Source organism: Salmo salar, chromosome ssa23, assembly GCF_905237065.1.
Source record: "Salmo salar chromosome ssa23, Ssal_v3.1, whole genome shotgun sequence".
Taxonomy (NCBI): Eukaryota; Metazoa; Chordata; class Actinopteri; order Salmoniformes; family Salmonidae; genus Salmo; species Salmo salar.
In genome coordinates this window covers 41242256-41256687 of record NC_059464.1, presented here as the reverse complement: position 1 = coordinate 41256687, position 14432 = coordinate 41242256, and the positions used below count along the sequence as shown (strand labels likewise).

General features: G+C 45.3%; 1 protein-coding gene across 1 annotated transcript in view; it reads left to right on the top strand.

Annotated features, from left to right (window-relative positions):
* Window positions 1-14091, top strand: part of LOC106584619 (protein inscuteable homolog) — a 100909-nt gene extending 86818 nt beyond the window's left edge. Inside the window, exons 11-13 of the mRNA XM_014170100.2 lie at window positions 9937-10092; window positions 12213-12289; window positions 13196-14091. Coding sequence (XP_014025575.1) covers window positions 9937-10092; window positions 12213-12289; window positions 13196-13324 — 362 coding nt within the window. The 3' untranslated portion in view covers window positions 13325-14091. The remainder of the gene's footprint in view (window positions 1-9936; window positions 10093-12212; window positions 12290-13195) is intronic.
* Window positions 14092-14432: the final 341 nt, after the last annotated feature.

Genomic DNA, 14432 nt, shown 5'->3' with positions numbered 1-14432 from the left:
GTTGTCTCACGTCCTCTGTCTGTGTGTTGTGTCTACATCCTCTGTCTGTGTGTTGTTGTCTACATCCTCTGTCTGTGTGTTGTTGTCTACGTCCTCTGTCTGTGTGTTGTTGTCTACGTCCTCTGTCTGTGTGTTGTGTCTATTTATTCTGTCTGCCTGTGTGTTGTGTCTACGTCCTCTGTCTGTGTGTTGTGTCTACTTCCTCTGTCTGTGTGTTGTGTCTACGTCCTCTGTCTGTGTGTTGTGTCTACGTCCTCTGTGTGTTGTTGTCTACGTCCTCTGTCTGTGTGTTGTTGTCTACATCCTCTGTCTGTGTGTTGTTGTCTACATCCTCTGTCTGTGTGTTGTTGTCTACGTCCTCTGTCTGTGTGATGTGTCTACATCCTCGGTCTGTGTGTTGTTGTCTACGTCCTCTGTCTGTGTGTGTTGTGTCTACGTCCTCTGTCTGTCTGTGTGTTGTGTGTCTATGTCCTCTGTCTGTGTGTTGTGTCTACGTCCTCTGTCTGTGTGATGTGTCTACATCCTCGGTCTGTCTGTGTGTTGTGTCTACATCCTCTGTCTGTCTGAATGATGTGTCTACATCCTCGGTCTGTCTGTGTGTTGTGTTGTCTACATCTTCTGTCTGTCTGTGTGTTGTGTCTACTTCCTCTGTCTGTGTGTTGTGTCTACTTCCTCTGTCTGTGTGTTGTCTACATCCTCTGTCTGTGTGTTGTCTACATCCTCTGTCTGTGTGTTGTTGTCTACGTCCTATGTCTGTGTGTTGTTGTCTACGTCCTCTGTCTGTGTGTTGTGTCTACATCCTCTGTCTGTGTGTTGTTGTCTACATCCTCTGTCTGTGTGTTGTTGTCTACGTCCTCTGTCTGTGTGTTGTTGTCTACGTCCTCTGTCTGTGTGTTGTGTCTATTTATTCTGTCTGCCTGTGTGTTGTGTCTACGTCCTCTGTCTGTGTGTTGTGTCTACTTCCTCTGTCTGTGTGTTGTTGTCTACGTCCTCTGTCTGTGTGTTGTGTCTACGTCCTCTGTATGTTGTTGTCTACGTCCTCTGTCTGTGTGTTGTTGTCTACATCCTCTGTCTGTGTGTTGTTGTCTACGTCCTCTGTCTGTGTGTTGTTGTCTACATCCTCTGTCTGTGTGTTGCTGTCTACGTCCTCTGTCTGTGTGATGTGTCTACGTCCTCTGTCTGTGTGATGTGTCTACGTCCTCTGTCTGTGTGTTGTGTCTACGTCCTCTGTCTGTGTGATGTGTCTACATCCTCGGTCTGTCTGTGTGTTGTGTCTACATCCTCTGTCTGTCTGAATGATGTGTCTACATCCTCGTCTGTCTGTGTGTTGTGTTGTCTACATCCTCTGTCTGTCTGTCTGTGTGTTGTGTCTACTTCCTCTGTCTGTGTGTTGTGTCTACTTCCTCTGTCTGTGTGTTGTCTAAATCCTCTGTCTGTGTGTTGTCTACATCCTCTGTCTGTGTGTTGTTGTCTACGTCCTCTGTCTGTGTGTTGTTGTCTACGTCCTCTGTCTGTGTGTTGTGTCTACATCCTCTGTCTGTGTGTTGTGTCTACATCCTCTGTCTGTCTGTGTGTTGTGTCTACTTCCTCTGTCTGTGTGTTGTTGTCTACGTCCTCTGTCTGTCTGTGTGTTGTGTCTACGTCCTCTGTCTGTCTGTGTGTTGTGTGTCTATGTCCTCTGTCTGTGTGTTGTGTCTACGTCCTCTGTCTGTGTGATGTGTCTACATCCTCGGTCTGTCTGTGTGTTGTGTCTACATCCTCTGTCTGTCTGAATGATGTGTCTACATCCTCGTCTGTCTGTGTGTTGTGTTGTCTACATCCTCTGTCTGTCTGTCTGTGTGTTGTGTCTACTTCCTCTGTCTGTGTGTTGTGTCTACTTCCTCTGTCTGTGTGTTGTCTAAATCCTCTGTCTGTGTGTTGTCTACATCCTCTGTCTGTGTGTTGTTGTCTACGTCCTCTGTCTGTGTGTTGTTGTCTACGTCCTCTGTCTGTGTGTTGTGTCTACATCCTCTGTCTGTGTGTTGTTGTCTACATCCTCTGTCTGTGTGTTGTTGTCTACGTCCTCTGTCTGTGTGTTGTTGTCTACGTCCTCTGTCTGTGTGTTGTGTCTATTTATTCTGTCTGCCTGTGTGTTGTGTCTACGTCCTCTGTCTGTGTGTTGTGTCTACTTCCTCTGTCTGTGTGTTGTGTCTACGTCCTCTGTCTGTGTGTTGTGTCTACGTCCTCTGTGTGTTGTTGTCTACGTCCTCTGTCTGTGTGATGTTGTCTACATCCTCTGTCTGTGTGTTGTTGTCTACATCCTCTGTCTGTGTGTTGTTGTCTACGTCCTCTGTCTGTGTGATGTGTCTACATCCTCGGTCTGTGTGTTGTGTCTACGTCCTCTGTCTGTGTGTTGTGTCTACGTCCTCTGTCTGTCTGTGTGTTGTGTGTCTATGTCCTCTGTCTGTGTGTTGTGTCTACGTCCTCTGTCTGTGTGATGTGTCTACATCCTCGGTCTGTCTGTGTGTTGTGTCTACATCCTCTGTCTGTCTGAATGATGTGTCTACATCCTCGGTCTGTCTGTGTGTTGTGTTGTCTACATCCTCTGTCTGTCTGTGTGTTGTGTCTACTTCCTCTGTCTGTGTGTTGTGTCTACTTCCTCTGTCTGTGTGTTGTCTACATCCTCTGTCTGTGTGTTGTCTACATCCTCTGTCTGTGTGTTGTTGTCTACGTCCTCTGTCTGTGTGTTGTTGTCTACGTCCTCTGTCTGTGTGTTGTGTCTACATCCTCTGTCTGTGTGTTGTTGTCTACATCCTCTGTCTGTGTGTTGTTGTCTACGTCCTCTGTCTGTGTGTTGTTGTCTACGTCCTCTGTCTGTGTGTTGTGTCTATTTATTCTGTCTGCCTGTGTGTTGTGTCTACGTCCTCTGTCTGTGTGTTGTGTCTACTTCCTCTGTCTGTGTGTTGTTGTCTACGTCTTCTGTCTGTGTGTTGTGTCTACGTCCTCTGTGTGTTGTTGTCTACGTCCTCTGTCTGTGTGTTGTTGTCTACATCCTCTGTCTGTGTGTTGTTGTCTACGTCCTCTGTCTGTGTGTTGTTGTCTACATCCTCTGTCTGTGTGTTGTTGTCTACGTCCTCTGTCTGTGTGATGTGTCTACATCCTCGGTCTGTGTGTTGTGTCTACGTCCTCTGTCTGTGTGTTGTGTCTACGTCCTCTGTCTGTGTGATGTGTCTACATCCTCGGTCTGTCTGTGTGTTGTGTCTACATCCTCTGTCTGTCTGAATGATGTGTCTACATCCTCGTCTGTCTGTGTGTTGTGTTGTCTACATCCTCTGTCTGTCTGTCTGTGTGTTGTGTCTACTTCCTCTGTCTGTGTGTTGTGTCTACTTCCTCTGTCTGTGTGTTGTCTAAATCCTCTGTCTGTGTGTTGTCTACATCCTCTGTCTGTGTGTTGTTGTCTACGTCCTCTGTCTGTGTGTTGTTGTCTACGTCCTCTGTCTGTGTGTTGTGTCTACATCCTCTGTCTGTGTGTTGTTGTCTACATCCTCTGTCTGTGTGTTGTTGTCTACGTCCTCTGTCTGTGTGTTGTTGTCTACGTCCTCTGTCTGTGTGTTGTGTCTATTTATTCTGTCTGCCTGTGTGTTGTGTCTACGTCCTCTGTCTGTGTGTTGTGTCTACTTCCTCTGTCTGTGTGTTGTGTCTACGTCCTCTGTCTGTGTGTTGTGTCTACGTCCTCTGTGTGTTGTTGTCTACGTCCTCTGTCTGTGTGATGTTGTCTACATCCTCTGTCTGTGTGTTGTTGTCTACGTCCTCTGTCTGTGTGTTGTTGTCTACATCCTCTGTCTGTGTGTTGTTGTCTACGTCCTCTGTCTGTGTGATGTGTCTACATCCTCGGTCTGTGTGTTGTGTCTACGTCCTCTGTCTGTGTGTTGTGTCTACGTCCTCTGTCTGTCTGTGTGTTGTGTGTCTATGTCCTCTGTCTGTGTGTTGTGTCTACGTCCTCTGTCTGTGTGATGTGTCTACATCCTCGGTCTGTCTGTGTGTTGTGTCTACATCCTCTGTCTGTCTGAATGATGTGTCTACATCCTCGGTCTGTCTGTGTGTTGTGTTGTCTACATCTTCTGTCTGTCTGTGTGTTGTGTCTACTTCCTCTGTCTGTGTGTTGTGTCTACTTCCTCTGTCTGTGTGTTGTCTACATCCTCTGTCTGTGTGTTGTCTAAATCCTCTGTCTGTGTGTTGTTGTCTACGTCCTATGTCTGTGTGTTGTTGTCTACGTCCTCTGTCTGTGTGTTGTGTCTACATCCTCTGTCTGTGTGTTGTTGTCTACATCCTCTGTCTGTGTGTTGTTGTCTACGTCCTCTGTCTGTGTGTTGTTGTCTACGTCCTCTGTCTGTGTGTTGTGTCTATTTATTCTGTCTGCCTGTGTGTTGTGTCTACGTCCTCTGTCTGTGTGTTGTGTCTACTTCCTCTGTCTGTGTGTTGTTGTCTACGTCTTCTGTCTGTGTGTTGTGTCTACGTCCTCTGTGTGTTGTTGTCTACGTCCTCTGTCTGTGTGTTGTTGTCTACATCCTCTGTCTGTGTGTTGTTGTCTACGTCCTCTGTCTGTGTGTTGTTGTCTACATCCTCTGTCTGTGTGTTGTTGTCTACGTCCTCTGTCTGTGTGATGTGTCTACATCCTCGGTCTGTGTGTTGTGTCTACGTCCTCTGTCTGTGTGTTGTTGTCTACGTCCTCTGTCTGTGTGTTGTTGTCTACGTCCTCTGTCTGTGTGTTGTGTCTACGTCCTCTGTCTGTGTGTTGTTGTCTACGTCCTCTGTCTTTGTGTTGTTGTCTACATCCTCTGTCTGTGTGTTGTTGTCTACGTCCTCTGTCTGTGTGTGTTGTCTACGTACTCTGTCTGTGTGTTGTGTCTACTTCCTCTGTCTGTCTGTGTGTTGTGTCTACTTCCTCTGTCTGTGTGTTGTTGTCTACGTCCTCTGTCTGTGTGTTGTGTCTACGTCCTCTGTCTGTCTGTGTGTTGTGTGTCTCGTCCTCTGTCTGTCTGTCTTTCTGTTCTGTCTGTCTGTCTGTCTGTCTGTCTGTCTGTCTGTCTGTCTGTCTGTCTGTCTGTCTGTCTGTCTGTCTGTCTGTCTGTCTGTCTGTCTGTCTGTCTGTCTGTGTGATGTGTCTACATCCTCGGTCTGTCTGTGTGTTGTGTTGTCTACATCCTCTGTCTGTCTGTGTGTTGTGTCTACTTCCTCTGTCTGTGTGTTGTTGTCTACTTCCTCTGTCTGTTTGTTGTCTACATCCTCTGTCTGTGTGTTGTCTACATCCTCTGTCTGTGTGTTGTCTACGTCCTCTGTCTGTGTGTTGTTGTCTACGTCCTCTGTCTGTGTGTTGTGTCTACATCCTCTGTCTGTGTGTTGTTGTCTACATCCTCTGTCTGTGTGTTGTTGTCTACGTCCTCTGTCTGTGTGTTGTTGTCTACGTCCTCTGTCTGTGTGTTGTGTCTATTTCTTCTGTCTGCCTGTGTGTTGTGTCTACGTCCTCTGTCTGTGTGTTGTGTCTACTTCCTCTGTCTGTGTGTTGTTGTCTACGTCCTCTGTCTGTGTGTTGTGTCTACGTCCTCTGTGTGTTGTTGTCTACGTCCTCTGTCTGTGTGTTGTTGTCTACATCCTCTGTCTGTGTGTTGTTGTCTACATCCTCTGTCTGTGTGTTGTGTCTACGTCCTCTGTCTGTGTGTTGTTGTCTATGTCCTCTGTCTGTGTGTTGTTGTCTACGTCCTCTGTCTGTGTGTTGTTGTCTACGTCCTCTGTCTGTGTGTTGTTGTCTACGTCCTCTGTCTGTGTGTTGTTGTCTCCATCCTTTGTCTGTGTGTTGTTGTCTACGTCCTCTGTCTGTGTGTGTTGTCTACGTCCTCTGTCTCTGTGTTGTGTCTACTTCCTCTGTCTGTCTGTGTGTTGTGTCTACTTCCTCTGTCTGTGTGTTGTTGTCTACGTCCTCTGTCTGTGTGTTGTGTCTACGTCCTCTGTCTGTGTGTTGTGTCTACGTCCTCTGTCTGTCTGTGAGTTGTGTGTCTATGTCCTCTGTCTGTCTGTCTGTCTGTCTGTCTGTCTGTCTGTCTGTCTGTCTGTCTGTCTGTCTGTCTGTCTGTCTGTCTGTCTGTCTGTCTGTCTGTCTGTCTGTCTGTCTGTCTGTCTGTCTGTTTGTGTTTTGTCTCTACTTCCTCTGTCTGTCTGTGTGTTGTGTCTATTTCTTCTGTCTGCCTGTGTGTTGTGTCTACGTCCTCTGTCTGTGTGTTGTGTCTACTTCCTCTGTCTGTGTGTTGTTGTCTCACGTCCTCTGTCTGTGTGTTGTGTCTACGTCCTCTGTGTGTTGTTGTCTACGTCCTCTGTCTGTGTGTTGTTGTCTACATCCTCTGTCTGTGTGTTGTTGTCTACATCCTCTGTCTGTGTGTTGTGTCTACGTCCTCTGTCTGTGTGTTGTTGTCTACGTCCTCTGTCTGTGTGTTGTTGTCTACGTCCTCTGTCTGTGTGTTGTTGTCTACGTCCTCTGTCTGTGTGTTGTTGTCTACGTCCTCTGTCTGTGTGTTGTTGTCTCCATCCTTTGTCTGTGTGTTGTTGTCTACGTCCTCTGTCTGTGTGTGTTGTCTACGTCCTCTGTCTCTGTGTTGTGTCTACTTCCTCTGTCTGTCTGTGTGTTGTGTCTACTTCCTCTGTCTGTGTGTTGTTGTCTACGTCCTCTGTCTGTGTGTTGTGTCTACGTCCTCTGTCTGTGTGTTGTGTCTACGTCCTCTGTCTGTCTGTGAGTTGTGTGTCTATGTCCTCTGTCTGTCTGTCTGTCTGTCTGTCTGTCTGTCTGTCTGTCTGTCTGTCTGTCTGTCTGTCTGTCTGTCTGTCTGTCTGTCTGTCTGTCTGTCTGTCTGTCTGTCTGTCTGTCTGTTTGTGTTTTGTCTCTACTTCCTCTGTCTGTCTGTGTGTTGTGTCTATTTCTTCTGTCTGCCTGTGTGTTGTGTCTACGTCCTCTGTCTGTGTGTTGTGTCTACTTCCTCTCTCTGTGTGTTGTTGTCTACGTCCTCTGTCTGTGTGTTGTGTCTACGTCCTCTGTGTGTTGTTGTCTACGTCCTCTATCTGTGTGTTGTTGTCTACTTCCTCTGTCTGTGTGTTGTTGTCTACGTCCTCTGTCTGTGTGTTGTGTCTGCTTCCTCGGTCTGTGTGTTGTGTCTACGTCCTCTGTCTGTGTGTTGTGTGTACTTCCTCTGTCTGTCTGTGTGTTGTGTCTACTTCCTCTGTCTGTGTGTTGTTGTCTACGTCCTCTGTCTGTCTGTGTGTTGTGTCTACGTCCTCTGTCTGTCTGTGTGTTGTGTGTCTATGTCCTCTGTCTGTGTGTTGTGTCTACGTCCTCTGTCTGTGTGATGTGTCTACATCCTCGGTCTGTCTGTGTGTTGTGTCTACATCCTCTGTCTGTCTGTGTGATGTGTCTACATCCTCGGTCTGTCTGTGTGTTGTGTTGTCTACATCCTCTGTCTGTCTGTGTGTTGTGTCTACTTCCTCTGTCTGTGTGTTGTGTCGACTTCCTCTGTCTGTGTGTTGTCTACATCCTCTGTCTGTGTGTTGTCTACATCCTCTGTCTGTGTGTTGTTGTCTACGTCCTCTGTCTGTGTGTTGTTGTCTACGTCCTCTGTCTGTGTGTTGTGTCTACATCCTCTGTCTGTGTGTTGTTGTCTACATCCTCTGTCTGTGTGTTGTTGTCTACGTCCTCTGTCTGTGTGTTGTTGTCTACGTCCTCTGTCTGTGTGTTGTGTCTATTTCTTCTGTCTGCCTGTGTGTTGTGTCTACGTCCTCTGTCTGTGTGTTGTGTCTACTTCCTCTGTCTGTGTGTTGTTGTCTACGTCCTCTGTCTGTGTGTTGTGTCTACGTCCTCTGTGTGTTGTTGTCTACGTCCTCTGTCTGTGTGTTGTTGTCTACATCCTCTGTCTGTGTGTTGTTGTCTACGTCCTCTGTCTGTGTGTTGTTGTCTACATCCTCTGTCTGTGTGTTGTTGTCTACGTCCTCTGTCTGTGTGATGTGTCTACATCCTCGGTCTGTGTGTTGTGTCTACGTCCTCTGTCTGTGTGTTGTTGTCTACGTCCTCTGTCTGTGTGTTGTTGTCTACGTCCTCTGTCTGTGTGTTGTGTCTACGTCCTCTGTCTGTGTGTTGTTGTCTACGTCCTCTGTCTGTGTGTTGTTGTCTACATCCTCTGTCTGTGTGTTGTTGTCTACGTCCTCTGTCTGTGTGTTGTCTACGTACTCTGTTTGTGTGTTGTGTCTACTTCCTCTGTCTGTCTGTGTGTTGTGTCTACTTCCTCGGTCTGTCTGTGTGTTGTGTTGTCTACATCCTCTGTCTGTCTGTGTGTTGTGTCTACTTCCTCTGTCTGTGTGTTGTGTCGACTTCCTCTGTCTGTGTGTTGTCTACATCCTCTGTCTGTGTGTTGTCTACATCCTCTGTCTGTGTGTTGTTGTCTACGTCCTCTGTCTGTGTGTTGTTGTCTACGTCCTCTGTCTGTGTGTTGTGTCTACATCCTCTGTCTGTGTGTTGTTGTCTACATCCTCTGTCTGTGTGTTGTTGTCTACGTCCTCTGTCTGTGTGTTGTTGTCTACGTCCTCTGTCTGTGTGTTGTGTCTATTTCTTCTGTCTGCCTGTGTGTTGTGTCTACGTCCTCTGTCTGTGTGTTGTGTCTACTTCCTCTGTCTGTGTGTTGTTATCTACGTCCTCTGTCTGTGTGTTATGTCTACGTCCTCTGTGTGTTGTTGTCTACGTCCTCTGTCTGTGTGTTGTTGTCTACATCCTCTGTCTGTGTGTTGTTGTCTACGTCCTCTGTCTGTGTGTTGTTGTCTACATCCTCTTTTCTGTGTGTTGTTGTCTACGTCCTCTGTCTGTGTGATGTGTCTACATCCTCGGTCTGTGTGTTGTGTCTACGTCCTCTGTCTGTGTGTTGTTGTCTACGTCCTCTGTCTGTGTGTTGTTGTCTACGTCCTCTGTCTGTGTGTTGTGTCTACGTCCTCTGTCTGTGTGTTGTTGTCTACGTCCTCTGTCTGTGTGTTGTTGTCTACATCCTCTGTCTGTGTGTTGTTGTCTACGTCCTCTGTCTGTGTGTGTTGTCTACGTACTCTGTCTGTGTGTTGTGTCTACTTCCTCTGTCTGTCTGTGTGTTGTGTCTACTTCCTCTGTCTGTGTGTTGTTGTCTACGTCCTCTGTCTGTGTGTTGTGTCTACGTCCTCTGTCTGTTTGTGTGTTGTGTGTCTACGTCCTCTGTCTGTCTGTCTGTCTGTCTGTCTGTCTGTCTGTCTGTCTGTCTGTCTGTCTGTCTGTCTGTCTGTCTGTCTGTCTGTCTGTCTGTCTGTCTGTGTTTTGTCTCTACTTCCTCTGTCTGTCTGTGTGTTGTGTGTTTTTGTCCTCTGTCTGTCTGTGTGTTGTTGTCTATGTCCTCTGTCTGTCTGTGTTTTGTCTCTACTTCCTCTGTCTGTCTGTGTGTAGTGTGTTTTTGTCCTCTGTCTGTCTGTGTGTTGTGTGTCTATGTCCTCTGTTTGTGTGTTTTTGTCCTCTGTCTTTCTGTGTGTTGTGTGTCTATGTCCTCTGTTTGTGTGTTGTGTGTCTATGTCCTCTGTCTGTGTGTTGTGTGTCTATGTCCTCTGTTTGTGTGTTGTGTGTCTATGTCCTCTGTCTGTGTGTTGTGTGTCTATGTCCTCTGTTTCTGTGTTGTGTGTCTATGTCCTCTGTCTGTGTGTTGTGTGTCTATGTCCTCTGTTTGTGTGTTGTGTGTCTATGTCCTCTGTTTCTGTGTTGTGTGTCTATGTCCTCTGTCTGTGTGTTGTGTGTCTATGTCCTCTGTTTGTGTGTTGTGTGTCTATGTCCTCTGTCTGTGTGTTGTGTGTCTATGTCCTCTGTTTGTGTGTTGTGTGTCTATGTCCTCTGTCTGTGTTGTGTGTTGTGTCTGCTAGGTATTGAGAGACTGCTCCAGCTGCTGGGTGAGAAGCCATCCTCCTCTAGTCCATCGGAGGGCGCTGCGTGCGAGAGGGTCCAGCAGAAAGCCGCAGTCACACTGGCCCGTCTGAGCAGAGACCCGGACGTGGCCCAAACAGCCATCCAGCTGCAAGGTAGAGGCCCTCGCTCTGGGGTCAAGTTTCCCCTAGGTACAGATCTAGGATCAGCCTCCCCAAATCCAAATCTTAACCATTAGTGGGGGAAATGCTAAACTGCCCCAAGATCAGTGTCTAGGGGCAACTTCCCCCTACTCCATATGCTTCTCTGCTACCTAAGCTGATAGTATTTAGACCACTTCAAATCAAATCAAATTGTATTTGTCATATGCGCCAAATAACAGGTGTAGACCTTACAGTGAAATGCTTACTTACAAGCCCTAACCGACAGTGCAATTTTGAAAAAATACCTTAAAAAAATACGAATAAGAAATAAAAGTAACAAATAATATCAAATAATATCCTATCTCTTCTTAGTTGCATTCAATGACTCGACTAGGATGACCTTTCTTTTAAGTATTTTAACGCTGTAAATCTTTATCTCAAACAGCATTTTGGTGTGATGAACGCATGTGTGTACCACTGTCTTTTCAGCCCTTTTTTACTCTCAGTAATCATAGCAACCACAGGAGGTTGGTGGCACATTACAGTTTTTTCCAACTGCTTACAAACAAAATCTTTTCATGTCACACGATTTTTGAAGCCTCTCACTCAAAGTGCAAAACTACACACCAAATATCCAAAACCATAAGCTATTTCTCAGCCTTTGACTCAGTTGTCAATTGCATAAAACACTTTTTTCAAAACACTACACACAATTCTCTACCTAAAACACAAAAATCTAACAGGAAGTGACTTGCTTTCCTTTTCCAAACACAACCAATCAAAATGCTACACTTATTCACCAGGTCACACACACAATAGGACAGAGGGCAATTACCAATGTCCCTGGACAGCGTGGGGGTAATATAACTATGTGTGCTGCCATCACTCAAAACGGGGTCCTCCATCACAATGCCACACTGGGTCCGTACAACACCGGCCATATGCTCACTTTTCTGGATGCAATTTACACAATGCTTGTCCCTGATCCAGATCAGGAGCCTGCTAGATTTGTGGTTTTATGGGACAATGTTAGTTTTCACCGGGCTGTTCTGGTCCAAAACTGGTTTGCCATCCATCCACAATTTGTAGTTTTGTACCTACCCCCATATTCACCTTTTCTAAATCCCATAGAGGAATTCTTCTCAGCCTGGCGCTGGAAAGTGTATGATCGCCAACCCTATGCCCGCATGCCGCTTCTCCAGGCAATGGAGGACGCATGTGGGGACATAGAGGTTGCCTCTGTCCAAGGTTGGATACGCCATGCTAGGAGATTCTTCCCTCGATGTTTGGCAAGAGAAAACGTATCTTGTGATGTGGGCAGCCACAGTATTTTGTGGCCAGACCCAGCCCGGAGAAGAGATGAAGCGTATCTTAGCACTGGTGACTGCCCCCCCCCCCCCCCCAATTCCTGGACTGCCCCCCCGGGACCCCACACACACAATTGTGTTCTTTACTGTATTCTAAAGAATATGCTTTTGGTTTACATATGTTTATGGTTTTGTTGCATGCTACTGTATACAACAGTAATGTTTGGCCTAATAAATATTTTCTGTTTCTACATTGCATTGGTGTTTACAGTGTACTTGTTACCCCTCTCAGCAGATTACTTTCACTGCAGAACATTATATTGAAATGTAGATATAAGCCTATGAAAGCCCAAAGAGCTTTAGATTTAGAACAACAGTGTTTACATGGTATATCCAAAAACTATTATGAAAGCAATGTTTGCCATTTGATGCAAATGCTTCATTCTGACATGTGTTTATGGCATTTTGAATGCAGTGTTACATTTTGAAGGAGATGTGAGGTATTTTGCATTTTGTGTGTGCAGTTTAGGGAATTGTGTGTAGAGTTTTGAAAAAAGGAGAGACAGTTTTGAAAACGTGTGTAAGCAGTTGGGAAAAAAGTGTAATTGGGGAGGCAGGCTCATAGTAATGGCTGGAATGGATTTAATGGAATGGTCATTTAACTCATCAAACACGTGGTTTCCATGTGTTTGATACCATTCCATTGACTCCATTCCAGACATTGTTATGAGCCGTCCTCCCCCAGCAGCCTCCTATGATAGGACCTTTGTGTAGGTCAATCGACAACACAATTTCTAAACTGACCATGGTCTTCCATTTCTCCAGCTGTCCCTCGACTAATCGAACTGTGTCGCTCACCAGCGGAGCGGAACAACAGTGACTCTGTACTAGTTGCATGTCTGGTAGGTATATTTAAATAAGTGTTTGTATGGTTGTCTGTGTACAATAGTTCTATTTCTGAGAATGTGTTTGAATGTGAACCATATATGTAAATAATATATTTCCCATACACATGGGCTACACTCTGTGAAGTACATTTTTCCAGTGCATAAGTGTGTCTAACTTAATGAGAGGTTTGTATCCATGGGGCAAAAAGACAGCAGTCCTTGATCTGAACCAGTCTTCTCACCATAAGGAGATCCCACTATATAAGGAAGCAGGTTATGTTTAAATATATCATACGTATTCCTGTTCATCCTTTATCATTCAGTTAGCCTGATCATAATTGATAAGGCCAGATAACAGGCTAGATAAAGAGCTCTTTAGAACTGTGTAAAAGAGTCAGAGGCTTAATTAATATTGCTGGACGGTTCTTGCACATAAGGGCTCTCTCCTTCACTGTTTTACACTGCTTGTTATACTTAAGTACATTTAATAGTATTCTTTTTTATCGCTATTGCCAGGGGTTATAATGGAGATTTTATCAGTGTTGAACCAGCCTTCAAAGAGGGTTGGCTTTCAGAGAACATTTTGTTAACTAATATGTAGTAAATATTTGCCATTCCCCTGCTGGAGTAGAACTGTTGTCTTGTTTCATACTGCCATGCTCCCTCTCAGTTGTACTGTAACACAGAATACTGAAGCAGTCATGCACTGCACAGTGTCAGTCAAACCTCAGCCCATCAATAAATAGCTGAAGGACTTATGTCTGATAATCAGCAAAATCTCGATCTGTAATCTATATTGAACTATATCTATAGTGATCAATATTGATTTTTTTTTCTGTGCTACGTCATACGCTACAGTGCAGTCGATTAAATAGGTGTTGAATGTCTTCACTGATCCAGCCATCTCCCTGTGCTCTGCAGGCTGCCCTGAGGAGGCTGGCAGCGGGGTGTCCAGACAGCATCGAGGCCACCGACCACCAGCAGCTGATCAATCCCAGACTGGTGGACTCTTTCCTGCTGTGCTCCAACATGGAAGAGAGCTTTGTATGAGAAGAGAGCTTTATAGGACGATCCAGAGCGGAGGGGTTGGGTGCACAGGCACTGGAGGAGTCTCAGTGACCACTCACTCCAGCCTGAGACTTAAAAGCACACAAGACAAAGGAGGGGTTGCTGAAATCAGTCCTTACATCCCAAAGCACACATTAAATGTATACCTAAAAATCTGAGCATAAACGGAATTGCTGTTAATAATTACAGAACTGACATTCTCGGAGTATAAAACACCGAAACTCGGGGACATGTACATGTTGGCAGCATTCATGAAATGGTACTTATTGGTTATAACTCATCTCATAGCAACATTCATAGTGTACATGGGACCACCATGCATGAAATAAAAATAATCAGTATTTTGTGTCAGCTGCCAATTTAATGGGTTGTTAAAATATTAGAAACTACTATTGTGTTCTGTTACTTACAGATAAGAATGTGTTTAATGAGTTGTTGGTGGAACAGACAGTATCTTCAAGGTATTTGATTACATTATCTCATTTCCCTCTCTTGTTCAGGTGAGGTAATAATATAGGTTACTGATTTTAGTGTGCTGTTGTGAGCGGAAGGTGACTCCTAATGTAGGTTTACTTGGAAACAAAGTGCTTTGAAATCTATAATATTGTATCTGTATTTCTTGCCTTGGATCTAAAACATTGTATTTGCTACAAAGAAACATAAATGTGTTGTAAACCACAATCTCTATTAAATTACTATTATAATGTATGGCATGCATATACTGTAATAAAGGGAAGAATATCTTATAATGGAATGTTCTATTTTTTTGTCACTGTCAAGACAGGTATCCATTCAGAAAGGGACCCCATTGGAACTAGGCTTCACTGCTGTGCTAAATGTGACCAGAGAAAACTAAGCGAAAACAAGAGTATCATGCCACACCAAAGGTAGAACTTGGCTCATCACAGCGAGACCACGTCAGAGGAGATTACTGTTAAATAATCAATGATGCCGTGTGTCCCTTCATAAGGCCTAATGAGGGTCCAAAGTCTGTAGCCATGCTTCTCTCACGAGAGCTGCTACAATGCCTGACGTACAGCACATCTCCAAGGAACAATGCTCCAGTTTCTTCCTTTATCACCAACAAATA